Genomic DNA, 27,322 nt, shown 5'->3' with positions numbered 1-27,322 from the left:
TGCTCTCGAGTTGACAAACATTACGTAGATTTACGCAAGACCATTCATTAATTGAACTCACCGTATTCTTTGATTGACATGCTGGTTTTGTTTAAAGAGCAGCTACAGGTCGGTCCTAACCCTAACCCTAACCCTAACCCTAACCTATTAAAAAACAAACAAACGAAAATGCCTATTAGTTGAACAGGTAACGTTAGGCCTATCGTTAGCTCGCTATCATTTACGCTACACTTGCTTAATTTGGTAAAAAGTAGTTAAAATATGCAATTATTGTTGAGGCATTAGCTACCAAGTAGGCTATTAGTTAATTTCATTCATTCATTTTCTAAATAAATAACTAATTATATTAGTATCCCATTGGATGTTCAGTATCCTGTTTAATTTTCTAAATCGTTTTCTGCTGAGAAATCGAGTTCGCCTGAAAAGGTAGAACTAGGGAGTGAAAATATTGTTTGAGTGAGATCAAATCTTTACATATTGAATGCCTAGAATGATCTATTAAGATGCCAAAGAAAAAGTTGACTAGTTGACCTCCAGAAAGCCTTAATTCCCATTTCATTCACCCATCCAAGAGCAGCATTAATTATGTAGTTTAAACTTCCTGTTTGACTGCCAGAGAGAAGTCACAAATCCTGTTACATAAAAAAGATGAGGCTCTTTTTTTAAAAAAGTTGGATTGTCGGATATGAGCACTATAAATATTTAAAACTTTTAAACTAGGTCTGTCCGGTTTCTTATATGTTTAGCACAAGATACTGTCATAAAAAAATTCATGTAGGTCATCTAAAGAGTTTATGCCATAGAAGGTGTAGTTGTATGCCAAAATAGTACATCTCAACTCTTAGCACATAATGTCGGTGTTTGTTGTTTCTTAATAGCAGCCATGGACGTCAGTTATGAGGCCAGTGTTAGTCAGCCAAGTCTTGTCAATATTTGCTGGGTCCCAAGTCTGAACCGAGTTCTTTGAATCAGCAGGCAAGGGGGGGATGACTCAGGAATGTGATTGGTTATCCATACAAATATAATTATCCACAGGGATTAGGCTATATAATCCACATATTATGTTTTCATACTTTTATGTAAGTCTGAAGTGTGACAAAATGCATTATTCAAACACTGGGATGCTTTCTCATGACACTACAAACTGCATGGTAAAATGCAAGGAAAATTACCCACAACTGCAGGTGCAGACTGAAAAAAAACAAAAAACACCCACCGGATGAGATATCTGTTTGCATGAAGTGCAAACAGATTATGTCCTGAACTTTGGAATAGATCATGAAAGTATTTTGACTGCTGAGAAAGATTTCTGCCTGAAGGGAAATCATCAAAGAGACAATGGTGAAGATTTATCACATTATTTTGATATGCACTTTGCTGCTTGAAACATGGCTAATGTCTGAAGGTATGTTAACATTATTCTAATCTTGTTTATGTATGTTCCTGAAAATCATATATCATATAACATACGCCTTCTAATGTTTTGTGTTGTGAGAAAACATAAAGGAAACCAAAAATGAATTGTGCAATCATTCCTATCATGGTGGAACTGAAATGAAGTATTTGCCTCAGACTTCAATAGCTGTTCAAATTCAGCATAAAAAGCATTCTCTTGCTAAATCTTCGGTGCTTGTAGACTACTTCATCTGTGCCCTAGAAACAGACCTTGGCGTTTGTGATTTCTCAGTGTGTCTCTGTTGCGTATGTAGCTTCAGTGTTTCTGCCGAGGGAGCTGGCGGGGTCTCTTCTGAAGAGACAAAAACGCTATAACACAGGATTGGAGGAGTTAATGATGAAGGCTAACTTGGAAAGGGAATGTTTTGAAGAGCGCTGCGTTCTAGAGGAGGCCAGAGAGGTCTTTGAAGACCAGGAGCAAACCGTGAGTAGCATAAACACATTTATCTCCTAAGAACATTTTTTTTTAGGACTCTCTCTTTATGAGTTTAAAACTTTCCAAACTCTGTTTCAGATGAAATTCTGGAGGAATTATATAGGTGAGTACGAATGTTGATGTATGTGCTATGTAAAAAGTTTTTGTATCTTTCTATCCTTTATTTTGTCCATAGTGTGTGTTAATTTTACATTACATTAACATAACAGAATGTATTGATAATATAATGATCATGGCCTCTCCTCTTTCAGATGGAGACCAGTGTGAGTCGAATCCCTGTCAGAATGGTGGGAAATGTGAGGATGGTATGAGCACATACACCTGCTGGTGTCCAGCACGCTTTAGTGGGAAGAACTGTGAGTTAGGTAAGATCCGTGATGAGCTCATAATCTATAAGATTTGACATTATATCTTCTAGTTCAGACAACATAATTTATAAACAAATATGCCAAAATATTTTGTCTTATTTTATAGTTTTAGTTATAGTGTTTATTTTGATTTAAAAAAATAAAATAAATAAATATAAAAAATATATATGTATATATATATATATATATGTGTGTGTGTGTGTGTGTGTGTGTGTGTTTTAATATATATTAAAAAACCTTGAATTCAATTAGATATTTTGTTTATTAAAATAAATTACATTTATTTTGTTTTTTAATATATATATATATATATATATATATGAATAATACATACAGTATACATACATATAAATGTGTATATATATATAATAAAAAAAATTATTTACAAAGAAATATATATATATATATATATATATTAAAAAAGTGAATATATATATATATATATATATATATATATATACACACACACACATGCAGATATATATTTAAAAGAAAACATCATAAAATGTATACAAATATACACCTTTTTATCTCGTTAGTAGAAATTCTTAACCTGCTATAGTTAATCTTAAGGTCTTCCTCTGCTAAACCTTATGTTGTTTTTCATGGGTTGGTGTGGTGCAGAGATGGCAAAACAGTGTAATGTAAATAATGGAGGCTGCATGCACTTCTGCACTGTGGATAAAATTTATGGAGCAGTGTGTGACTGTGCCGAGGGTTACAGATTGGCTCTGGACAGCAGGGCATGTGAACCTACAGGTACTGGAATCTATTCCCAATTATTAAATGCCATTTATCTGCATTAAGCCACTGTATTGTCACTGGGACATATACTGTATTTCAAGCTCAAAGCTTTACTGTGCAGTATGACCTTTCATCTACAGTAGTGTATTTTGAATACCATTTACATTCAAAGGAATTTGATTGCATGTTTTAGCAGACGCTTGGGTTGGTTTGTTGATTAGAAAGTGGATTAATGCATGTCTGTGCTGAGAAGCAGAAGAGGTGAATGGGGATCCATTATAAAAGTTTGGAGAAAACTTCATTGTAAAGTCATGATCTTTGTTTTTAAATCTTGCTCTTGGTTCATCTACTTGCATTTTTATAGGGCAATACCCATGTGGACGTCTCAGTAAGATTATTGCTGAAACTCTTAACTCAAGATCCCTTATCAGTGCTGAGAATGGAAATCAAAATCTCGTCAATACAACCGAACACAATATGACAGAGTCCAGTCCTACAGATGCCCCTGAAGTGAATAGCACTGGCACACTTCAACCTACACTGGACAACAACTCCTCCTGGGCTTTCTTTCCTACTCAACCAACTATCAAAAATGCAACAAACAATGACCATCGCATTGTAGGAGGCAATGAGGCAACACCAGGGGAGATTCCCTGGCAGGTACTGAAGAGATGAATTGTGTGCGTGTAAATAAAACATTCATGAGATTGCTCCTCGTCTTATGAAGCAGGGCTGGCATAATCATTGGTTTGTGTCGAAAAATCCACAGAACAGAACCTTATGTGGAGGAAATAATAATAAAAAACATGTATTCTTTTCTCTGGCAGGTGGTTTTTTTGGCAAAGGTGAATAAGATTGTATTTTGTGGAGGCTCTCTTCTCAGTGAAGAATGGGTCATTACAGCTGCCCACTGTGTTGAAGGAAAGGTGGGATCTTTCTTCATCAGAGTGGGTGAGAGAACTACACTGTCACATTGTTGTTATTGCTATTTGGTTATAGAAAAAAAAAACATTTTTAATATGCAGTTGTACATATAAAGCAAGAAAATCATTATTATTGTTGTTTTTACTACCTCTACTACTACTACTACTACCACTATGTTATATATTGTTTTATTAACCCATGTATTATTATTAATTTACTATTGTTTTATTTCTCATATATATATATATATATATATATATATATATATATATATATATATATATATATAACAATAATTAAATCATTATTTAATTTATTATTGTTTTATTTCTCGTATATATATATACAGTACTGTATATACAGTATATATATATACATATATATATAATTAAATCATTATTTAATTTATTATCATTGCTTTTTATTTAATTTAAGAGACTCTTAACAATCAACAGTTTTGTCTTTCAGGGCAAAGGTGATGTGATGTCATGCATATTGTAAATTATTTGCTATATTTCTTCAGGGGAACATGACTTCTCAAAGAAGGAGGGAAAAGAGAGTGACCACGGCATAGCGGAGTACCATATCCATCCACGTTACAACTCTCAACACAGTCTTTACAATCATGACATCGCCCTGTTAAAGCTCAAGGGACCCGTTAAATTCTCAGACTACGTCCTGCCCATCTGCCTGGGCTCTAAAGACTTCACAGAGAACCTGCTCAAGAGCGCGCAAAACTCCCTGGTGAGCGGCTGGGGAAGACTACAGTTCGGGGGCATCGAATCCAAAACACTTCAGAAAGTAGAGCTCCCCTACGTGGACCGGACTGAGTGCAAAAGCAGCAGCACTGACGCCATCTCCCGCTTCATGTTCTGTGCCGGTTACAGTACGGTACACAAGGATTCCTGTCAGGGAGACAGCGGAGGACCCCATGCCACCCGCTATCAGAACACATGGTTTCTCACAGGCATCGTCAGCTGGGGTGAAGAGTGCGCCAAAAAGGGAAAGTATGGCATCTACACCCGCATCTCAAGATATATGAACTGGATAAGTAACATCACTGGGATCAGAACAGGACAAATGTCCAGTAATGGTCAACACAGTTTGAATTAGATGAGGCCATTTTCCAGGTTTGTTTTGAAGAAAAATACACATTTGGAATAATTTAGAGCTCACAGTCATTTCTACAGATAATATTTACTAGTCATCATTCAACAAACATACTGTAACAATCAAGAAAATATATAGTTTACCATCCTATACTTTGTGCTTGTACATCTAGTGAAATTATTTTCATACATGATATACAGTACCACTTTCTTCTTGCTAACTCTGTACATATTATACACCTATGGCTGTATGGCTTTAAGACGTGCCCTTCAAACTGAAGTACACATGAAACTCATTCAGACCACATCTGTTTTTCTTCTTCCCCCTTTTAACTTTATGACATGCACGTGTACACTACCTTTCAAAAGTGTGGGGTCGGTAAGATTTTTTGAAAGACATCTTATGCTCACCAAGGCTGTTTTTTAATTTGGTCAATACCGTACAAATAGTAACATTGTAAAATATTGTTATAATTTAAATCAACTGTTTTAATATATTTTAAAATGTAATTTATTCCTGTGATGGCCAAACTGAATTTACAGCATAATTACTCCAGTCTTCAGATATGCTTATGAAATTATTCTAATATGCTGATTTGCTGTTCAAGAAACATTACTTATTATTATCAGTATTAAAAACAGTTGTGCTGGTTGCTTAATATCTTTGTGGAAACCGTGAAACTCTAATTGATACATTCTTTGATGAATAGAAAGTTCAAAAGAACAACATTTATTTACAGTATAAATCATTATCAATGTCCTGACTGCCACTTTTAATCAGTTGAATTGGATGAATTTAATATTTAAAACCCCAAGCTTTTGAACGTAGTAGATGACATATTGCATATTCACCTCAGTGGTTTCTAAGCGGTTAACAAAGTCAAGTGAAGGGACAGGGAGAAAGTAAAAAAAAAATAAAAGAAAAATGGAATGGACAAGCTTACAGTGGGCATTTTGATTATATACCACCAAGCACATTTTTTATTTCAATGACCAAAAACTCAAATATGGTGAATGTGCTGAAAAATGAATTTTAAAACAAAATATTAACAAATGAGTTATGCCATTTCTACAGTAGTCCCATGTAAAAAATACTTTGAAAACCAAAAAAGATGTGCTAAATAGCCCAGAACAGCTATTTGTAATCTGACTTAAAGTAAATATGAATATAAACGCAGGATCATCTGAAGATGAGCAGCATGTTTTGGAGCATAACAATGAAGCAATAAAGCAATCACATTGCTGAATAGTGATTTATAAGTTTTCACCTCACTTACTCTCCAAACTATTTCTTGCACGTTTCTCTGAGATATTTCTGAAATACTGATGCCAAAAGCAAAGTCAGAATAATAAAAAAAGAACCTAATACTCTTTGAAAAAGGAATGTTAGGTTTTGGCACATAGACTAGTTACTGATGTGAGCTTTCATCTTTCATTCACAAGCGCTGGTCTCTATTCCAGCATTAAATGGCTTTTTTAAAACAAGTGTCCAACCACTGTACCCATCTGAGGAGAGAGATAAAAAGTTTGCTATTCTCACAGGTCAGTGTACACGCCATGCTATAAACCTTCCTGTTTTAAAATACACTTAAATACTGTGCTAACTACACAAATACATGTTTCATATCATGTGTTATGGCACAGTATGGTGATGGTACCTTCCAGGGATGAAGTGGATCAGTGTAAAGTTTGTGCTTCGCAAAGCTCCTTTTATTTCCACACTGTATTGTTGTAGGTGGTGTCTCTTTTTGTCTTTAAATCCGACATAATCCACAATCCCCACTGATGGCAGATGGAAACTTTCTCTTGACTAGGCGGCTCTTCTCCTGACTTTGTGTTTGTTTGTGTGCGTCGTTTTGGCGTGACTGGGCTCAGTCCTGAATGACAGTAATGGCCTTTAGGGTTGTCACATGGTGGGAGCTTTTTGTACATGTGGTTTATGTACTTAGGTGTTGCTGGGCTTCCTGCTGTTTATATCTCCTGTATCTATGAGACAACACCGAAGTGTTTTAGAGAAAGAAAAAAATCAACTGCAGTACAGCACAGTATGCTCAAGTCTGATAAAAAGAATCAGTTTGTCTCTTTAAAGGGGTCATGACATGAGAAATTCGCCTTCCATCTTTTGAAATATGAGAGGTCTTTGTACCAGTAATACATCATGCAAGTTTCATAGTTTAAAACATCCTCCTCATTATAAACAAAGCATTTATTTAATTAAGCAAAAAACGGCTCGTTTTGATATTGGGAGATCTGTGACGTCACACGGGCAAATACATATGACTGTCTCAAGAGCAACACATTGACAAATAGTTATACATCATCACACCATGCCTACTGGCATTCAGCCACTTAAAGGGGTGGTATAATGCCCTTTTCACAAGATGTAAAATAAGTATTTGATGTCCCCAGAGTGTGTATGTGAAGTTTTAGCTCAAAATACCCCACAGATATTTTTTATAGCACGTTAAAATTGTCACTTTTTGAGGGTGAGCAAAAACGCACCGTTTTTGTGTCTGTCCCTTTAAATGCAAATGAGCTGCTGCTCCCGGCACAGAGGGCGGAGCTTTAACAGCTCGTGTCCTTTTACCTCACACAGACATGCACTGAAAATTTCAAAAACGTTTAGATTTTTATGTTCAAACCGGAGTCAGACAGTGATGGAGAGACCCAAGAAGAAGTGACAACATGAAGACAACGTTTCTGAATGGTTAGTTGATGAATTTATGTAGCTTATGTGTAGTTATCTTCTAGTCATTGATTAGCATATTCTGTCATGATAATCTATAAATTGCGTTCCCGGGGGTGGGGTTTATGTAAATTTAAGGGTTTGTGATGTCACTAACCCAGGAGGAAGCTTGTGTAGTCCCTACCAGCCATTTATTGTAGTTCTTAAAAAGCAATTTCTTTAAAAGAAAATATCTTCCTTTGCTTTGAACTTTGAACGTCATAACTTTGCAGATGTTGTTTATGCTCAAACAGCAACATTACACACTAACTAAAGTTAGATAAGTGAAATCATAATCAAACCACCCCTTTTAACGGCTGACATTTGCTTACACTGGATGTGAGTGTCATGTTGTGTCAAATAGAACCCATTGTAATTACTGACGCTGTCTACACTGGATACAGTATACAGACGAAAAGTGAAAGCAATTTGAAAAGTGAAAGAAAGTTCGCTTTGACGCGTCCAGTGTAAACAGCTCATTTGCGTCTCTATGCAGACTTCAGATGGATGCCAGCATCGGAAACAATTGGATGGTTTATTTTAATGGCATACTGGATCATGTCGGAGACTTATATGTTTGTTTTGTAAACGAGGCACCAGTGTAATGGAGAGTTCGCAAAGAAACTTTTGTTGAAAGATGAAGCAGCCAACTGTATTGGATCTGACAGCAGCTGCATCACAAACCATCCATAAGTAAAATGCTTTGTCTGTAGATGACAGTTATGTTTTCAAAACATTTACTCACATACAATAGCGATTGGGCGTTTGTACTGTTTCCTATGCAATGACGTTAGCCAATCATAACAGTTGCCGTTAGCTTTAAAGGAGCCGCCCCTTTAAAACAGGTAATTTCAGAAAGAGGGTCAGAATGAAGGTTGAATATAATCGGTTTTCCACATATATATTTGTTTGTTTGTTTTGTTTTTTGGCAAAAAAACTTTATTAACATTAAAAGTGAACCTCAAAAAACATTAAAATATTAAAATGCATGTCATGACCCCTTTAAAATAAAATATTCAACATATTTTTAATGAACGTTAATTTATGTATAAGCTGCATTTTAGAGTATAGTGTTAATGATAAAGGTACTGTTTCCAACATCAATTACACTTACACTAAGCAGGAGGAGACAAAAATCATTAGGCCTGTACAGTTCACTCACCACAAGTCCACTGCCCGATCTAATGGAGGGACTTCTGCCTGCATCTTCCAGCATTCTCAGAAGTGTATCTACAGGGAGTTTTCCTTCACCTCCACGAGTCAAATTCTTAACATGCCTGTGGGAATTACAGCATGTTAATTAGAGTGATGCTTGTTGCGTAACTATTGATCCAGAATTATTTAATACGTTCTCGTCCTGAGGGCAATGAATCAATGTTATATATATTCCAGAAGATAATGCAAAATGATGTCAGCATTTTGGAGCCAAATAAATGGGGGTTAATAATTATTAAGTCTTAAGTAGGCAAGAAAGTGTTGGTGGCGTTTCATGCACAATATATCAGTATTTGGTACCATATCGGTTAAAGGAGAACTCCGGTCAATTTTAACATTGAGCTCATTTTTTTGTCAATTTGGAGTGCTGTCAGTACAGAGAACAACGACAAAAATCGGTGTTGCCTACACCGTGTTATCCTCTTTTTAAAATTTGCACCCTGTTGACTTCAATAGGGCAATATTTAAACCTACTTTTAGCCTCTTTACATCCTTGATGTGTCATTACAAGTGCACAGGTCATGTGAGTGATTCCTTCAGAGTGAACACGAGTGAATCTGACTGCAGTAGATGTGAAAAATATGTATAAAAATGATGTTATTTAAGCCAGCGCAAATACCTGTGTTTACATCCTGTTTTCGGTTGAAGTCCAAAGTAGTCGATTGCCGAGTTCACGCGCGTGATCATAGGTAACTAAACCTATGCGCGTGAACTCGACAATCGACTACTTTGGACTTCAACCGAAAACAGGATGTAAACACAGGTATTTGCGCTGGCTTAAATAACATCATTTTTATCCATTTCTTTCACGTCTACTGCAGTCAGATTCACTCGTGTTCACTCTGAAGGAATCACTCACATGACCTGTGCACTTGTAATGACACATCAAGGATGTTAAGAGGCTAAAAGCAGGTTTAAATATTGCCCCATTGAAGTCAACAGGGTGCAAATTTTAAAAAGAGGATAACACGGTGTAGGCAACACCGATTTTTGTCGTTGTTCTCTGTACTGACAGCACTCCAAATTGACAAAAAAATGAGCTCAATGTTAAAATTGACCGGAGTTCTCCTTTAATGGAAGATATTAAAAGATTTTAATATATTGTCCAATTTATGTATAGCCTATAGACTGTTAAGTGTAATCTCAAAATGAATATCCATTTTATACTAATCATTATAATGTTGTGATGCCTAAATTCACAAGTAGCATTTAAAACTATTGATTTTAAGTTTAGTTTTTTAATTAGTTTTTATTTATTTAGACAAAATAGTATTTTAATATTGCCCATTTAATAGTTATAAACAATAACATGAAAATGATCAGCTTATCAACATTGACCAGAATTGTAACATCAGACCATGGCTTATATTTTTTGGTGCACTAATAGTCACCATGAAATCAAAATGGACAATTCTTGTTTGTTTGTTTTTATTATGGAATATTACAGTATTTATTCTAAATTATTTATCCATACACATCATTAATTTTTTTTAAATTCATGTGCCTATGTAATTTTTTAACCAATTAACTTCCCTCCCTCTTGCAGCAACATCTCTTCTCTTCTCTGATGATGCATAAGGGCGGGACAACCTATCACTCACATGACATCACAGCAATAGCAAACCACAACCATCCAATCAATTCACGATGGACAGAATCAAGTCCCACCCTCTCAGCGTTGCTACATAGGGCAGATTTCCACCCAACTGGGCAGATTTGTATTTGATTATGCGGGTAAAAATTAGTTTGGGCAGGAGGACAAAATCTGGGTTGGTGTTGATGTTGCGGCTAAGCCTGCACTTTTAGCCAATCAAGAGCGATAGCAGGCAGATGTGATGATTCATGAGTGACGGGTTTTTAGCTCAATAAGGGGTCAGATTTTGAACTTGTAGCTGTATATTCAAGTAATTGCTATTTCAAAGTTGCTTAAGTTGTAGCTAGCCAACAGTAAAGAGTGGGATTACACCTGTGGTAGGAGATATAACCATAAATATAAATTAAATATATTAAATATAACCATAACTCTGAGAGAAATCGAATATGGGACTAGTTTTGTCCATCATCATGTGTACACTGGCCTGACCAGGACATCTGCAACTTTTAAACTGTCTAGACTCGTAAGCTGAAAGAGATTTAAATCAACGATTAATACATTTTGACTGTTCAAAGCTCTGCTTTATGTTCTACAATGTGCACTTAAAGAGAGACGTACTGTAGTTATTTTTGGATCACAAAGGAAAGTGCATTAATATTATTGTTGTTAATTTTTTTTAACACAAATGACACATTTTCGGCTTTTATGGTGTGTGTGTGCAGGGGTTAAAGTTTGTTAATTTCTTAATCCGCATTCCTGTTGTATTGTTCTCCTGGCAGGGAAATTGATTCATTTTTATAATTTTATTTTGTCATCATTATTTAGTTTTCAAGGAGGTAAATGGTCCTCATAAACCTTGGTTGCCATGACAATTGAATTATATCACATTCTTTTGGCTGTGAATATTTTTGCAGAGCTTTTGAGAGCTTTTGGGCTGGAAATCGTCAACCTTATCTGGCTTACTCTGACCTACATTTTTTCTTGTTTGAGAAGCCATTTCACTCAGATTTACGTCACAATAGGAAAGAAAAGTTAAAAATTAAAAATGGAAAATGACTCTCACCAAAGCCCCATAGCACTCTCCTGCAGCACGTGAATGACATCACCACATTTCACGATAACGTCATCCTTGCCGCACTTTAAGTGATCCACCATTGCTCTATACCTTCCAGGAACCTAAAAAACATGCAAACCAGCATAAAACAAGGTTAAAGCAAATCATTTAGACAACATAAACTCAAAATCCTTCATCGTTGAAACCTGATTAGACAATTAAAAGTTCTCCCCAAATAACTGTGAGTCTGAGCGAGATCTTAAACGTACACTATGTAATTTTTTTCACCACTAGGGGTCGCTAACCTCTTACAATAACAAAGGCGTAGTTTGATGACGCAACATTTGCTAAGAATTATGGATCTTGTCGTCAACGTCAAGCCGACCGATCTAATAATGTTTATGGATGACTGAATACATCGATGCTTTTATCATGACTGTGATATGAAGCAGTTCGGGATTCCTAAGAGACAGCTATCAGCTCCACACGCGGCGCGAGTCCCGCGGATATAAAAGGAATATGGACATTTCATTCTACCGAACTACACGCGAGTGCAGAATTACTACTCACAGGTCAGTTTATTAGACAAATTAAACTTGTGAGGTAACGCAGCGCTGTTTCACTTGGTCTAACATTACACTATCACACTAAACTGCATTTCAATGTGTTGAAATGTAGGCCTATGTGTTAGTTTGTCTGTATGAGACTAGCAGTAAGCTAGATCAACATTAGAATAACATACAGATCATATTATAACATTTTATCATTGTTGAACTATATAACATTGATTAGTTTTATGTAAATGTGCTCACCTGTTTAATAAAGTACATGTAGGAGCGGTCGAAGTCTCGGACGTGGAGCTCTCGTTTATATACTGTCTATGGGAGCTCTCGGCATCTCAAAAACACCGCGCTGATATTGATTCTCGTTTTAGTTCTCCTTTTTTATCCAAAGTCTGCTTGCCATGGTCCATAATGTTTGAACGAAACAACAACAGCGTGCAAATAGACATTGCGAACTACATTGTCCACATCTGTCGGCTTGGTTACTATCAGAGGGCTCTGGTTCAGAGCTCTGGTTACCATGGCAGTACGAGCGGAAACCAGGGACAACGCGGATATGACGCCATTGACTGCGTCAAAACGGAAATAAAGAAACGTGCCGTGTCTTCGAATTAAATTAAAATTTCTCCTGGTTTGAAAGTTGTTGGAAACAGTCGGATAATGTAAGTACACAACTAAAAAAAATATATAACATAGATATAGTGATTTTTGTTATTTTTAAAGCAAAAAAGATACATATTGTGCCTTTAAGATCAAAGCTCACCAGCAGAACATCGTCTTCTTCATCAGAGTCGGAGATGTTTGAGATGTCAGTGGTCCAGTCTTCCAGACCCTCACAGATGTCCACTGACTGAGAAGTCCCAGGCCAGCCTGCAACCCACAACCAGCCAAACCATAATGACATTCCCACCATATGGATTGTAAATCTTTCATGCATTGCAATTACGTGATTCAATTTCATACATATAAATGTGCCACAATTTACATATTACATTAAAAATCCCATTCCAAAAACCCATTGAGTTCGATAGCATAGTAAATTTTTCTGTGCCTTATCAACCAGATTTAATTCCAATGCAAATGGCCTCTGACTCACTGCGACGGTTGTTGTGAAGGGGACGTGGACGTGGAGAAACGAGGACTGGGTCTGTCAGAACCGGACTCACGCGGCCCGAATCGGCCTCTTCTGAGCTGACGGACGCCCCCTGGAGCTTGCTGTGAGGAAGGACATCAAAACAACCTGAGCAGCCAGTGATCTGTGTGGAACTCCAGGGCATGCACACGGACATATGCCTCACACTGACCCCACCAACCGATGAACCGAACAGAAACAAGGGCATCAAAAAAACACAACAACAACCATCAAACGTCGTCACAAACAGGATATTCTTGAACAGGACTGCGGTCAGTTGCCAACATGTAAAAATAAATGGCTAGTAAACTCGGTTTTAATGGTGCGAGTGTAATTTCAAGTCAGTCAATTAAATTTCAGTAAATATTCAATAATAGCTGAGTTGACATGATATTGACTCCAATCCTGTTCCGTTGAACAACATGACATTCAAATAAATTGTTTTGAAAAACCAAATATAAAGTACCATGTGCTGCAAATAACTTATTTATATAAATACACAATTATTATTTATTACAAATATACATTGCATTCATTTAGGGTGAAGTATATATATATGTCTGTTACATCAAAAATTAATCGTAATTGTTACATCAAAATAATCAAAACTTGCACATTAGCCAATTAATTAGCCCATGACTAGACTAACATTACATTTAAACTAGATTTAGATGAATGAATAGGATTCAATGCTACTTAGAACTTCTTCAACTTCACACTAAATGTTTGAAAATAGTTCATAATGCTTATTAAACAGTCATTTGCTAATAGCATTTTACATTTGGTTCTCCAAAGTCCAAGCCCAATGTTTCCATCGAGTAGTTTTCAGAAATGAGGAGATCAAGAGTGTTTTTCATGCCAGTATGATACAGATTACTATATCCATCATGCAAATGGGCTGAAATGAAGGTGATTTACATAAGATAAAAGTTTAAAGTGCTAAGTTTCAGATCCTTTCATATGCAAATGTTGATTTACACATTTTACATCCATGCTATAGAAGAGATAGCAAAAACAATGTGAGGGGTTATGGGAATACAGTGAGGATCACCTGTCGCCCAAGGGTGGAAATAATGACTGCTCACTATCCGAGTGAGCATCACCTGAGAAAGAGAAAGGCAGAGTTTGACCCACCAAGCACGACTGATTTAATCAAGACCGATATTAACTGATATTAACAGAAACAATGCAAAGTAGGAACCTTTGTCAATCTTTTGCTGATTGTTGAGAATTTTTCTAATCTCAGTGAGCCATGCAATCTTCACATCTACTGTTGGAGCCTGTAAAATAAAACAATTAGGCTACAAAATACAGATAATTTCTTTCCTACAAGCAAATGTTTTTCTTATTTAATATTTTTTTCTTATTTAATATGTATTTAAAAATCTATATTTTATACTGTATATATACACTCACCTAAAGGATTATTAGGAACACCTGTTCAATTTCTCATTAATGCAATTATCTAATCAACCAATCACATGGCAGTTGCTTCAATGCATTTAGGGGTGTGGTCCTGGTCAAGACAATCTCCTGAACTCCAAACTGAATGTCAAAATGGGAAAGAAAGGTGATTTAAGCAATTTTGAGCGTGGCATGGTTGTTGGTGCCAGACGGGCCGGTCTGAGTATTTCACAATCTGCTCAGTTACTGGGATTTTCACGCACAACCATTTCTAGGGTTTACAAAGAATGGTGTGAAAAGGGAAAAACATCCAGTATGCGGCAGTCCTGTGGGCGAAAATGCCTTGTTGTTGCTAGAGGTCAGAGGAGAATGGGCCGACTGATTCAAGCTGATAGAAGAGCAACTTTGACTGAAATAACCACTCGTTACAACCGAGGTATGCAGCAAAGCATTTGTGAAGCCACAACACGCACAACCTTGAGGCGGATGGGCTACAACAGCAGAAGACCCCACCGGGTACCACTCATCTCCACTACAAATAGGAAAAAGAGGCTACAATTTGCACGAGCTCACCAAAATTGGACAGTTGAAGACTGGAAAAATGTTGCCTGGTCTGATGAGTCTCGATTTCTGTTGAGACATTCAGATGGTAGAGTCAGAATTTGGCGTAAACAGAATGAGAACATGGATCCATCATGCCTTGTTACCACTGTGCAGGCTGGTGGTGGTGGTGTAATGGTGTGGGGGATGTTTTCTTGGCACACTTTAGGCCCCTTAGTGCCAATTGGGCATCGTTTAAATGCCACGGCCTACCTGAGCATTGTTTCTGACCATGTCCATCCCTTTATGACCACCATGTACCCATCCTCTGATGGCTACTTCCAGCAGGATAATGCACCATGTCACAAAGCTCGAATCATTTCAAATTGGTTCTTGAACATGACAATGAGTTCACTGTACTAAAATGGCCCCCACAGTCACCAGATCTCAACCCAATAGAGCATCTTTGGGATGTGGTGGAACGGGAGCTTTGTGCCCTGGATGTGCATCCCACAAATCTCCATCAACTGCAAGATGCTATCCTGTCAATATGGGCCAACATTTCTAAAGAATGCTTTCAGCACCTTGTTGAATCAATGCCACGTAGAATTAAGGCAGTTCTGAAGGCGAAAGGGGGTCAAACACAGTATTAGTATGGTGTTCCTAATAATCCTTTAGGTGAGTGTATGTATTTATATATAATGTTATATTATTTATATATCTTTTCTGATTTTTTAATATAATATTTTAAATACTTTATTCTATTATTGATTTATTTTTTATTACAAGCTATATAATCATCACAACGATTTCAGTAATAAGTTAAACTAAACACATCATACATTTCTACATACTTTTCTTTCTTTTTTCCCCTTTTATTAAAACCAATTTTTTTTAACTTATTTCCAGTTTTCAAATATCTTTTGAATCCCATACTTTAAATGTGATTTCACAATTTCTGGACCGCAGTGTATATGAAATCTGAATAAAAAATGGCTAATTAGTTCTTCTGAAGTACAGTATATCTAAAAACCCACATACAGTATTATTTAGTTCTGCAAGTTCTACAAACAAATTTGCGTTCAGGACTTGACATTAACATTCACTGTGAGGAGGTATTGAGGAGGCGTTAATAAGTGATGACAGAGGCCCTTGTAACTTTTTATCCATTGCATTCTGTGGAGTTTTAACCTTGATAAAATGACTCACCTGAACAACATACACCTCCTCTTTTCCGTTGTACCAAATTTCAAACTTCTTTACATCCCCTTTGACGTTTTCTGTGATACCAACAGCACTCATCTGCAAATGAAACAGAGGAGTCAAAGACCTCACTTGGAAATTCAGTAATGCAGTATTTTAATAACCTTGTGGGTTTTTAAACTGCCAATGAAATTTGAGTTAAGCCTAAAATCCCTTTCATAAAAATCGTTTTGAGCACACTTAAAATAGGGCTGGAATAAACAAATAGGTGCTTAACTCCAACATCAGTGCAACACAACAAGCTCAAAAATTGGTTTAAGTGTAGAAAGTAGGTCAAAGTTGGCTGGTTAGCTGCATGGTGGATGTTGTAACTGCACCATCTGGCTGCCAAAATCATCTTTCTACATTGATGGTCATTCAAAAGTAGTCATGCATTCTGACAAATTAAATATTTAAATGCCAAATAGGTCGGTCTCTCACTCTCTCTCACCATCAGGCAGTGTTTGAAGCTGTACGAGGCTGTCCGATCATGTCCCTCTCCATTCTCCTCTCTCTTCTTGCAGAAAAGCAGAGCTCTTTCGTGAAGGAATAGATGCCTTTGCATGGGTTTAAAGCGAGCTATGTCCTTCATGCGCGTTGGGCCTTTCCTATGGTTGATCCAGACGTTGAAGGAGCCCTGCATAAGGACGCGGCCCAGGTCACTCAATACACCCTGGATTCAAAGAACACGTAAAAGACAAATGAGGGAATGCAAATAGAAACACGTTTGAAAGTTAATTGCAGGCCATATTCTAATAACAAAAACATATTGCATCAACTGTCAGTCACGATAACATTAAACATTAAAATGCCCCATTATGCTTTTTCGAATACCTTTCATGGTGAATGTAAAAGGTCTGAATGTTTCAAATATCAAAGCGCACGATAAATTGAGTTATTGTCTCCCAACAGAAAGAACCGATTCTGAACTGCCTGAAATGAGTCGTCAGGAATTCCAGTCTTAAAACTTCCTGCCTGAATCTACGTAGGTTTGTAACAACTGAGCATAATGCCAGCATGTTGTCTTCAATGGCCGTCTGCAAACAACATCTACTTTGACCCGACCTCAAACACTAGTTGTAGCAGAGGCCTGAAAGAGTTTGGTTCGGGTTGTTGACATGTCGTGAAGATGCTGCTTTTCACTTCCAAAGGATGAGACTGTTACAGTAAAACCGACAGCATCGTTACTGTTTGTATCACTGAGTATGCAGTGCTGAGGAAGCCTCCGGAGCTGAAATTCATATATGGTAATGGGCGTTTCGTTTCTGACACGCGCTTTAAGCGGAAGACCAATCACAACAGACTGAGCCATCTGACCAATCAGAGGCTGAGCAGAGTAGGCTCGCAGAAAGGCAGGAGTACAAAGACAGAATCCTTGATCAAACCATTTCAGACACTGTGAGAAAAAAGGTGATCCTGTTTTTTGACCTTGGATGCATGTAAACATATTGTTGGAGACCTTCAAAACAAAATTAGGAACCTTTAAAATAGCATAATAGGCGCACTTTAATAATCCGCCTGTCTCCATTCTCATTTGTTGGCCGCACCTCATAACCTGTGATGGCAATTTGATGCATGGAGTCATTGACGGACTTGAGGAGATCCAGCATGGCATTTAGAGCCCCCTGCAGCTCAGATGCATACTGTGAGTTTGAGCTGTGCTTTAGTAGTTCCTAATCAAAGAGAAAGGAAGCACTTAGTGAAAATACTGGGGGAAATGTGGAATTTTGGATTTGGTTTGTTTTGGTACCTTCAGAAGAAGCTGGTACTTGGTTAAACGTTGAACAGGTTTCAGCAAATATGAGTCCAGCCCTAGTTTATGATCCAGCTTCCTTTTGCACTCCTAAATAAGAAAACAGAAAATAAAATTAGTAAAATAAAAGATTTAAAATTCATCACAGGATATATAAACCATCCCACTAATTACTATCCATGCCTATAGATATCTGTGAGTGCTGTTTATTGTAATAATTTTAATCAATTGTTATTGAATGGTTGTGTTCATTCCAAAAAAAAAATCCATATCAATACCTGGATGAAGACTGAATCAGAACACAGCCTCCATAGGGCATCTGAGCGAGGTTTGTTATGGCAGTAGCGCTCGTAGACCTGAAAATTTTCTTTCTGCAAAAAAAATCATTACAAGAGAACTGTTACAGGGTATATATCAGTGGTTCCTATACTACTTTTCTAAGGCGTCACTACTGAATCTTCAGCACCGCAGCAGAATAAATCATATTTACCTGAATTGTGAATGTGAGTTCACAGTCTATTGAATGAGATGCAATAAAAGGCAGTGTACCAAAAATTGATGGCAAAAAATGTCTTTCTGTTGAGATGTCACCAGAGCCTGCATGCAAAAACAACGTCCAACGTGACCAGTCTAGTCACGAACAAACAATTTGCGAACCAATGATTCTTACGAGTCGGTTCTTTTTAGTGAATCAAAGATATACAGCATGACTGGTGTAGTTTAAGTCAACCGTGAATTACTCTTTTGAGCAGGTTCTTTTAATAAACAGTTAAAAAAAAATAGTTGCAGTCAGTGTGACTGAATCAACGTACTGTATAACTCACTTACTAAACAGCAAGTTATCATTATTTCCAGTCATGTCCATATCAAAATGAATGTGTTTTGTGTCAGTATCATTACTGACCAATTGTTCATACTTTATGATATGTCATTAAAGATACATAGATTTGTTGAATTATATTTACAGTGTGTGTGTGTGTGTGTGTGTGTGTGTGTGTATAGTCTAATGCCTGCATGTATTTGATCAAAGTACAGTAAAAACAGTAATCAGTTACATTGTAATATTAATAATAAAAGTTTCAATATATTTCAAAATGTAATTTATTCCTGGGATGTTCAGCATCGCTACTCCAGTCTTCAGTGTCACATGATCCTTCAGAAATCATTCTAATATGCTGATTTGTTGCTCAAGAAATCTTTCTTATTATTATCAATGTTGCACTGCTTAATATTTTTGTGAAAAATGTGATACTTTTTTCTTCAGGATTCTTTGATGAATAGTAATGTCAAAGAAAAAGCACTTAGGTGAAATGCCTTTACATAGATATGACACAGAATTTCTCACCCTTTCCAGAAAGCGTGCTCCCACTCTCTCTGGTGACTCTAAGCAGCTCTCGAGGTCCTGCAGGAATATCCTGCATAACAAAGACAGGATCAGCATAAATGTGTGTTTATTTATCCATGTGTGTGGGCATATTTCTCACCTGCTGTGGAATTTATAGATCTCAGGCAGATTTCCAAACAGCTCTTCTTTCTTGTTTCGCAGTACAGATGGCAGTATATTAGAGAGAGATGGGTTATCCATCTCCGCCCTATAACCCTTTCACCCAAGAACAGGAAAAAATATATGAATTTCGAATAATATATGAATATATGAAAAAAATAATTTATTAGCTCTTGAAGGTGAAAATCTGGAATCTATTGCTGCTTAAAGGTATATCTAATGAGTGATTATAATCAAGGTATTAATCAATATTTTTCCTTCTAAATATCAAATGAGTTGATATCTCTAGGCTTGTGAGATTTTACTTTGTTATAAAAGTTACCAGTGTGATTGCTTGCTGAAATGTTCTTTTCACGTATTCTCTAAAGTCTGTATTAAATATCTGAGAGGTGACTGAAGCGGATGTCAGGAATGCAGTGCTTGCACATTTAGCCCGGCTTCCAGAAATGAAATATGGGAAGATATTTTGTTTGAGAAAGGTCTTTAACATGTCAAAACATACATCTGTTTTTCTAGGGTACCCTGACAACTATGGTCATTGAAGTCTAAAGTTTAAGGGACCATTTCTCAGTTAAAGCTTAACTTTCCAGTTATATCCTCTCTTTGAGAGAAAGAGTATTATCTTGATGTTTTGAGAAGACTCTCCTGTTTATAGTTAGAGCTTGGCCAAATCCAACCTGGGAAAAGCTGTATGTCGGTGTGTGTGTTAGTCTATTTGGTTGCAGGTTAAGGAACCACTGGCATTATTGGAGATTGACTGAGTTGTTGTTCTGGACATGCTGGAGCTCAGCAACCCAAATCTGTGACCTTAAAGGTCATGACGTGCCTAACTTCAGGGTCCGAGTGTCAGCTGCATAATACATGGAGATATACCTCAGTCTATCTGTATATGTGTGGAAAATTACTATGTTTATCTATCTTTTAGCCAATCAGAATCATTCAACCTGAAGCAAGGACGTAGCTTAGACCTTGGTGAAGGGTATAACTGCTGTGATCTTTGTAACTGTAATTGGGGTGGCGTACAAACTCCATTGAGTCTTGAAGCTGAGTTCTGCTGATGAAACTGCAAACTATCTTCAGTAAAACGTTTCTTTAATTTATTATAATTCTGACTCTTGTCTTAATTAATAATTTTTGGCTCTGGGTCTTGACTGTAAATCCCCTTACACTCTAATAGTACACTTTTCATTTCTGTTGCACCCTTAACCATTGTGCCAATTGAGCCATCACAGTTAACTTTCTTTTTATATGGCAGTCTCTCTACCAATGGTTGTACAGAAAACATCAGAAAAACGTGCATGTACGTGACCCGGCTCTGACTCACCATGACACTATAAACTACAGTGTGAAAGGAAAGATGTGAATTCAAAATGATTGCATCCAAAGCTCATCAACTATATCACAGCTGTTAGGCAAATTGGATGTGGGAGAACAATTATTTAAAGGTCATTTGGTCAAGACATTACCAGCAAAACAGACAGCAGCTCCTCCACGTAGATTCTCTCCGTCTCAATCAGCTCCTTCATTACGTGACTGTAGAGGCGAGGGATGCATGGGCAGTAATAAAGGAGAGAGGGGAAGAAAGAGATGAGGACAGAAAGGGAAAGAGACTGGTGAGAGACAGACAAAAAGAGGAGCTTCAGAAGGAATTCATGATTCGTGAACATATATTTTTGTCAAGATATTGCATAAATGCTCACCGTTTGTACTGGTCAGGGTTCTCAACTCCATCGGGGCCATAGGACAGACAGCTGCGGTTCTCCTCGTAGTCGTGCATCACCTCTATCTACAGTACAAGAACCAGGAAAAAGTTCCTAAAGCTGTCAGCAACGAGTACAACCGGTGCGCTTTGTATGATTTAGAGACGAACAAGGACGGTCAGCCAAACCTTCTTTGTGCTGGGACCTTTCCGTGAGGCCCTTTTACCAGGGAGTGCAAGATCAAAAGAAAACCTTAAACTGGAGTTCACATCAAAACCTTAGAAAAAGACAGGATACAGTCAGACCGATGGCAATTGTTCACCATGAGCGAATGCAGTTGAAATAGATAAACATACTGTGTTTAGGAGAGAACAGAGGGGATTTGCAGCGTGGCGAGTTCTCGGGCCTTGGAGCGACAAGCTGGATGGGTCTGGCCTGAATATCAGCCAGTTTTCTCAGACAGGCCTGTCTGCTCTGGATCATTCCCTGTACTGTTGATACCTTCTCTGTGACAGCCTCTATCTGAGACTAGCATGAAAGCAAAAGGGGGTGAACTTAAAATAGGCACTTGATCAATAGAAAATTATAGAAAGAGGGACATTTTCACTACTGGTCTCAAAGGGTATATTTGTGCTCTATGTGTGTCAGTACCTGCAGCTGTGGTGTGAGTATTGCCTCAAACTCCAGACTGAGGAAGCCCGGGTTAGACTGCAGAACTGAAGGCGCTGTCTCCATCAGTTTCTCAATATCCCGCAGGGCTACCTGCGCCCCCTCTTTGGACTGAAACTTATCCAGCAGCTGGTTAGCCATCAAATAGGCCCCCTCATCACACCAACGCACAGTCTGCCCATACAGAGATATGCAAAGTCTGTATGTGCTTTACATAAAGTGCATATACAGTATTCCAAGGTTCTTGCATTTGCATTTAATACCTCCTCCAACCGCAACAGCAGGTCCCGTATGCGTGTGAGAGATGCCCGCTTGGCACGCAGTGCTGTTGTGAGAGTGTCACAGTGATGCCTCAGTTCATTGCAGCGCTGAACTATTAGGGCAAGAGCGTAGTGATGACTTGTTGCAAGCTGGTGCCCATGTAGAATAATAATCTGAGCACGGCCCATTTCATCCTGCAAGAACAACAGAGCTATTAATCAAACACTTGTGTATCAGTTAAAGGAACCGTATGTAAGATTGTGGCCAAAACTGGTACTGCAATCACTTTCAAATCACTATAGAGCGGTGTATCCCCTCCCCCCTCCCCCTGACTCGAGGTTGGCGTCTGTCTTCAAATTCTTCTCCGTTTTCAGCCGCCTCCATCTTTCAAAGGCATCTCCTATACAAATCCTTGTTTTATTTCAGACTTTGTCACGACGTATTTCGGAATCATACCGAGGTCTTTTAGGTTTCGTAACGTTAGACATTTTTTATCCCACACGTTTGTAGCAGCTGTGGTAACTAGAGCAGAGCTGGCAACCCGGATGCCGAAACACTACTGACTTCGTGATTGGTAGATAGGTGGAGGGTGGAGCATCAGGCCAAAACACAACATGACAACATCAACATCAGTTGAGGGCTGCAACTTCACTATTAAATGACAATATCCTGGCCGGACTACTGTTGTCAGTGATATAAGTATTTGAAATGAACATGATTTCTTAATGTCTAGTGACATATCAGGGCCATTTTATGATTAATCTTACATATGGTTCCTTTAAAATACAGGTCAAAAGATGTTTCACCTTATCAGCTCTCAACATCAGCATCAGTCAACATTTGTGGTGTGCGATGCATTTAAACTGAAGCACAGTCTCAAAAAGGTTTATTTTCATTTTCTATGAATGTTTACTAGTTAAAAAAAAAAAGAAGAGGTCACATATTGTAATCATTAAAATTATAAACCTCTGCTGTGGTATCCAGCATCTCGAGGTCTTTGAGCAGCTGCTCCGTCTGGGCCACTGTTGTCCCCACAGATGCAATTGCTTTCTCCTGCATACTGAGTTTCTCCAGAATGGCCTCCATCTATTCACAAAGACAAAATAATTATTTTAAAAAAAAATGCATTTAAGATCAATATTTCATATTGCATTCATTCAAGATTTTCACAAAAATATTATAGAGGATTTTGGCATTGGTATAATTACAAAAGATGTTTAAATGGATTTTTCCACAGCTGTTAAAGGTGACCTATTATGCCCTTTTTACAAGATATAATATAAGTCTCAGTTGTCCCCAGAATGTGTCTGTGAAGTTTCAGCTCAAACTACCCCACAGATCATTTATTATACCATGTATCATTTTTGAGAGGAAGGAAAAACATGCTGTTTTCGTGCATGTATCTTTAAATGCAAATGAGCTGCAGAAGAAGAGGGCGGAGCATGTATAACTCTTGCCTCAATACTCTGCCAAAAACTAAAACATCTGTTTGCTTTTCTGAATGGTTAGTTGATGAATTTATGTTGCTGATGTGGAGTTAACTATCTTCAAGTCTTTAGTTAGCATATTCTGTCATGATAATCTATAAATCGCTCGTGTGGGAACTGTTGTAAGATGCATACAGAGTGACATGCTATTGCATTTGTGTTACGTACTGTATTGCATATGAAAAGACAAATACGACAGCTTGAGCAGACTCACAAATGTGCTCTACTACAACAACTCTAGCATGCGAAGTACAATGACATTCAAAACAGCGATGTTGCATTTGGTTGTGCTTTACCGTGAATAGTTGGAAAAGCTTGTTACTACAAAAGCAGTGTTGTTAAAGTAGTTAAGTTGGTACACTTTTAGCTCATTACTCCAACACTGGTCTGTACCTCATGGAAGCTCAGCTCGTATTGGAGGAGTTGAAGGTATTGTTGAAGCTTTAGGTGGTGCTTCTCAAAAAAGCCATCAAAAGCCATTTCCATGTCCCGTAACTGTGCCACAAGCCTGCAATAAATAAATGGAACATGATGATTTTTTACACAAAGAGCCTACCTGAATTTTACACAAAGAGCCTAAGCTGAAGTTCATTTTGATGATTGGCACAAAAATACATTGTGAACTAGAGGAAGTTGAATGGGCATCAACCAATCCAATACTAGGAGGATAAAAATTAAAAGAGGCAATAAAGACTGCATGATTTTGATTACCTGACAAACATAAATACTCCTTGGAGAGTTATTCAGCAACCCGAAAGAGCTGACAATGATTTACTTACTCTGCTGGTGGTGAGTAATACTGTATGAAGGCTACCTCTGCACTCTTTCTTTGTCTTGGCTGATGTCTCTGTCTTCAGCTGCAGCACCTTCCATTGCTTTTGAGGCCTCGAGGTTTGAGAGCAGCTGACGTCCATCCCTCATAACTGACCTAATGTCATCCTGTAGTAATTTTCAAATCATATGTCTTATTCAACCATAACTTAAATAATTATTCATTTTTTTCCATTATTAAAACTTTTTTATGTGTTAGCAACCACAGTTCCCCAGTCATTGTGTTTTATATTTAATATATTTCCCAAGTCTGAAACCACATTGAAAGTCTGGGATTCACCCCACTGTTTATGTGCACAATAGGCCCACTCAATTGTGAGACTCATCTCCATACCTTCATCTGCCTGTATTTGTCAGTGTGTGATCTGAGTAGGTACTCAATGCCACTGGCTTCATCAGGCAGCTCAATCTCAGACAACTCTGTGCCGAATGTCTGCAGTAGTTGAGCGATCTCCTTCACTGTCACTGCAAAACTCTCTATAGCCTGGAGGAGGCAGCACAGACAGAAATATGTATTACTCAGCAGTTATTGCAAACACAGTTCAAAGCCTCCTTATCTAAAATCAGATATAAATATATTTATAGTTGCAAATCTAAATGAATTAATAGGAAGTAAACAGATATCCTTTAGTAAGTGATATATTTCTCTTATCAGCATTAAATAATGACACATACTATGCGATTTTGCAATTTAATTCCATTTTGTGAGCATTTCTTGTTACAGCATTCCTTTCTTGAAATCAGAAAGCTTACCGTTCGCAGAACTATCCAGTCACTATGGCATTGCTCCAGGTTACCACCAAACTCAGTATTCAGCTGATTTTCATCAATGAAGCGAAGCAGGTCTGACAAGGAGCTCAGCATAATCATCTGAATAAGGCAGAAAATAGCTAGGGAATTAATTAAGCACATTATATTTAATAAAATACAATTAATAATCCATTCGTTAAGCAGACTAACCTTGTAAGGGTGGAATGGCCTTTTAACAGCCTTGTTAAATAAAGATTGAATAAAAATAGATGCAAATGTTTTCCCACATAATGAGTGGGGATTAAAACGAATGACTGGTCTCAATATTATAGTTACAACTTGATGTTTGTTTTGCTGTTCAAGACTTCAGGTATGCATCTCATCACTATACATAAAAAAACCTATTGTTTTGTACCACAGAGGATTCTCATCAGCTCTTACCGGCATCTTGAGCGCAAAGTCGTCCTGACTGAAGCGGAAACCGAGGTCTGTTCCAGTGGTCTGAAAGTGGGTTTTGGGCCTCAGCACTAGAACTAAATGCAAATGTCCAGGGAATGACATCTGAAGAAGACATGTGATATTTCAGTACATGTTCAACTTCTTTCACATAATTCAGGATGATTTAAAGAGTAATAATATGGTAATATAATCATAAACAGCAATGTGGCTGCTTGTATATCATCCTCCCACTTCTAATGTGTTCATAGATGTATAGAAATCTAGGTCAGACACCCACATGTCCCTGTGGATGCAAATATTTAAATTGTAATTAAGTAATCACAGAAAAGTTACAGTAATATCAAGAACAGAGCTCAATTTAGAATTAAAATGTGTTTTAGAGCCTTTACAAAGCAAAAAAAAATGTGAAACAATTGCTTTCTGTAACACATTTCTTGCTGATTAAAGCAGGAAATTCAGTCTGACTACAAGCAACTACTATGCACTTTTTTCAGACCCTATGAAGACAATCAATGTCAGTGGAAATCCAAGGCTGAATTTGTTGACTGTTACCCTACTAATGCTGACAAGAAAGTGTAGGCTGTCTGTCTTCTCCTTTTTTGACAGACTGATGATCAATAAACTTCATCAGAGACACTCACACTTTTCACTCAAATTGCTGTGCTAGACTTCCATAATCATCAGAGGTTAAAATGTACACTTATGGTGCATATGTTAACAATGTTGCAATAAAACACATGCACAGCCAAAAAAGTCTATAATGTAGCCTATTATTATTGCGTTAGTCATAATCCACACATGGAGTTAAAAGCGTGGTCAGGTGTTTAAAAACGTGGCGATCATTGCACATAACTATTCAAATGTAAAACAAACCAGTGCTGACTGCAATAATGATCACAGTAGGCTAATAACTAACAGTTAACAGTACAAACGCGCGCGTGATCTAATTTATAGTTTCTATATAAAGCATAGACTCCCACCCAGCGCCCGCATAGTGTGTGTCAGTTCTGCAGTAAAAACCCGGTCCAAAACAGAGAAGAATCCATCTTACCGCAGCCCTCTGGATCCGGGGCAGTCCCCTGAGTGGATTAGCCTCCGCCATTGTTTCTAATTTGCCCGTTTCGTGGGGATGTAGACCCACTTCTTAGCCTCACAACTTCCCTCCCTCCATCACTTTGTCTGCGGGACTGTGAGCAGCAGCAGAAGCAGCGAGCAGTCGCAGAGCGGATGCTGCAGTGGCGACGACACCTTGACCGCACTTATCTGCTCATTACTGTCACACCTATAAAATGACACTCTTACGCGTAACTCTATCCATGAAACCACATTTTTGTGTGATTTACTCGAATCAGACCTGATTGGATTATATTGCAAGTGTTATAGATGGTGAGGGACACGAGTTA

General features: G+C 37.6%; 2 protein-coding genes across 4 annotated transcripts; one reads left to right on the top strand and one right to left on the bottom strand.

The window, feature by feature from the left end:
• The first annotated feature begins 30 nt into the window (after nt 1-30).
• f9b (coagulation factor IXb) lies at nt 31-11,638 on the top strand. 3 transcript variants are annotated; one of them, XM_079860936.1, is made up of 9 exons: nt 1,078-1,405; nt 1,710-1,879; nt 1,970-1,994; nt 2,143-2,256; nt 2,884-3,018; nt 3,368-3,663; nt 3,831-3,954; nt 4,451-5,057; nt 10,523-11,638. In XM_079860936.1, exons 1-8 carry the CDS (start codon nt 1,339-1,341, stop codon nt 5,038-5,040), a joined length of 1,521 nt encoding a protein of 506 aa, XP_079717062.1. In that variant the 5' UTR covers nt 1,078-1,338; the 3' UTR covers nt 5,041-5,057; nt 10,523-11,638. The 3 variants fall into 3 exon arrangements, with proteins under 3 accessions (XP_079717063.1, XP_079717062.1, XP_079717061.1); XM_079860937.1 differs by lacking the exons at nt 1,078-1,405; nt 10,523-11,638 and adding an exon at nt 31-108 and having other exon boundaries at nt 4,451-7,009; XM_079860935.1 differs by lacking the exon at nt 10,523-11,638 and having other exon boundaries at nt 4,451-7,009.
• mcf2b (MCF.2 cell line derived transforming sequence b) lies at nt 6,095-27,322 on the bottom strand. The gene is made up of 27 exons (XM_079860934.1): nt 26,971-27,322; nt 25,902-26,021; nt 25,464-25,580; nt 25,045-25,194; nt 24,694-24,818; nt 24,273-24,387; nt 23,359-23,478; nt 22,395-22,586; nt 22,114-22,305; nt 21,819-21,990; nt 21,651-21,739; nt 21,463-21,548; nt 21,229-21,295; nt 19,743-19,858; nt 19,604-19,673; nt 18,537-18,629; nt 18,256-18,348; nt 18,053-18,178; nt 16,957-17,178; nt 16,473-16,565; nt 14,521-14,599; nt 14,371-14,422; nt 13,284-13,486; nt 12,951-13,057; nt 11,634-11,746; nt 8,924-9,038; nt 6,095-7,022 (listed from the first exon to the last, which is right to left on the bottom strand). The coding sequence occupies exons 1-27, from the start codon at nt 27,019-27,021 to the stop codon at nt 7,008-7,010; spliced, it is 3,093 nt and encodes a 1,030-aa protein (XP_079717060.1). The 5' UTR covers nt 27,022-27,322; the 3' UTR covers nt 6,095-7,007.

The sequence above is a fragment of the Squalius cephalus genome, assembly GCF_949319135.1.
Source record: "Squalius cephalus genome assembly, chromosome: 24".
Taxonomy (NCBI): Eukaryota; Metazoa; Chordata; class Actinopteri; order Cypriniformes; family Leuciscidae; genus Squalius; species Squalius cephalus.
This window is presented reverse-complemented; position numbering and strand designations above follow the sequence as displayed.

What these genes read in the sequence shown, in the direction of transcription:
- f9b (XM_079860936.1), top strand. Translation starts at nt 1,339, where the DNA reads ATGGTGAAGATTTATCACATTATTTTGATATGCACTTTGCTGCTTGAA. An exon ending in AACATGGCTAATGTCTGAAG is followed by an intron (nt 1,406 to 1,709) that starts GTATGTTAACAT and finishes TTGCGTATGTAG; the next exon opens with CTTCAGTGTTTCTGCCGAGG. An exon ending in CAGGGCATGTGAACCTACAG is followed by an intron (nt 3,019 to 3,367) that starts GTACTGGAATCT and finishes GCATTTTTATAG; the next exon opens with GGCAATACCCATGTGGACGT.
- mcf2b (XM_079860934.1), bottom strand. Translation starts at nt 27,021, where the DNA reads ATGGCGGAGGCTAATCCACTCAGGGGACTGCCCCGGATCCAGAGGGCT. An exon ending in TGCTGTTGCGGTTGGAGGAG is followed by an intron (nt 22,306 to 22,394) that starts GTATTAAATGCA and finishes CTGTATGGGCAG; the next exon opens with ACTGTGCGTTGGTGTGATGA. An exon ending in TACTCACACCACAGCTGCAG is followed by an intron (nt 21,991 to 22,113) that starts GTACTGACACAC and finishes CTTTCATGCTAG; the next exon opens with TCTCAGATAGAGGCTGTCAC.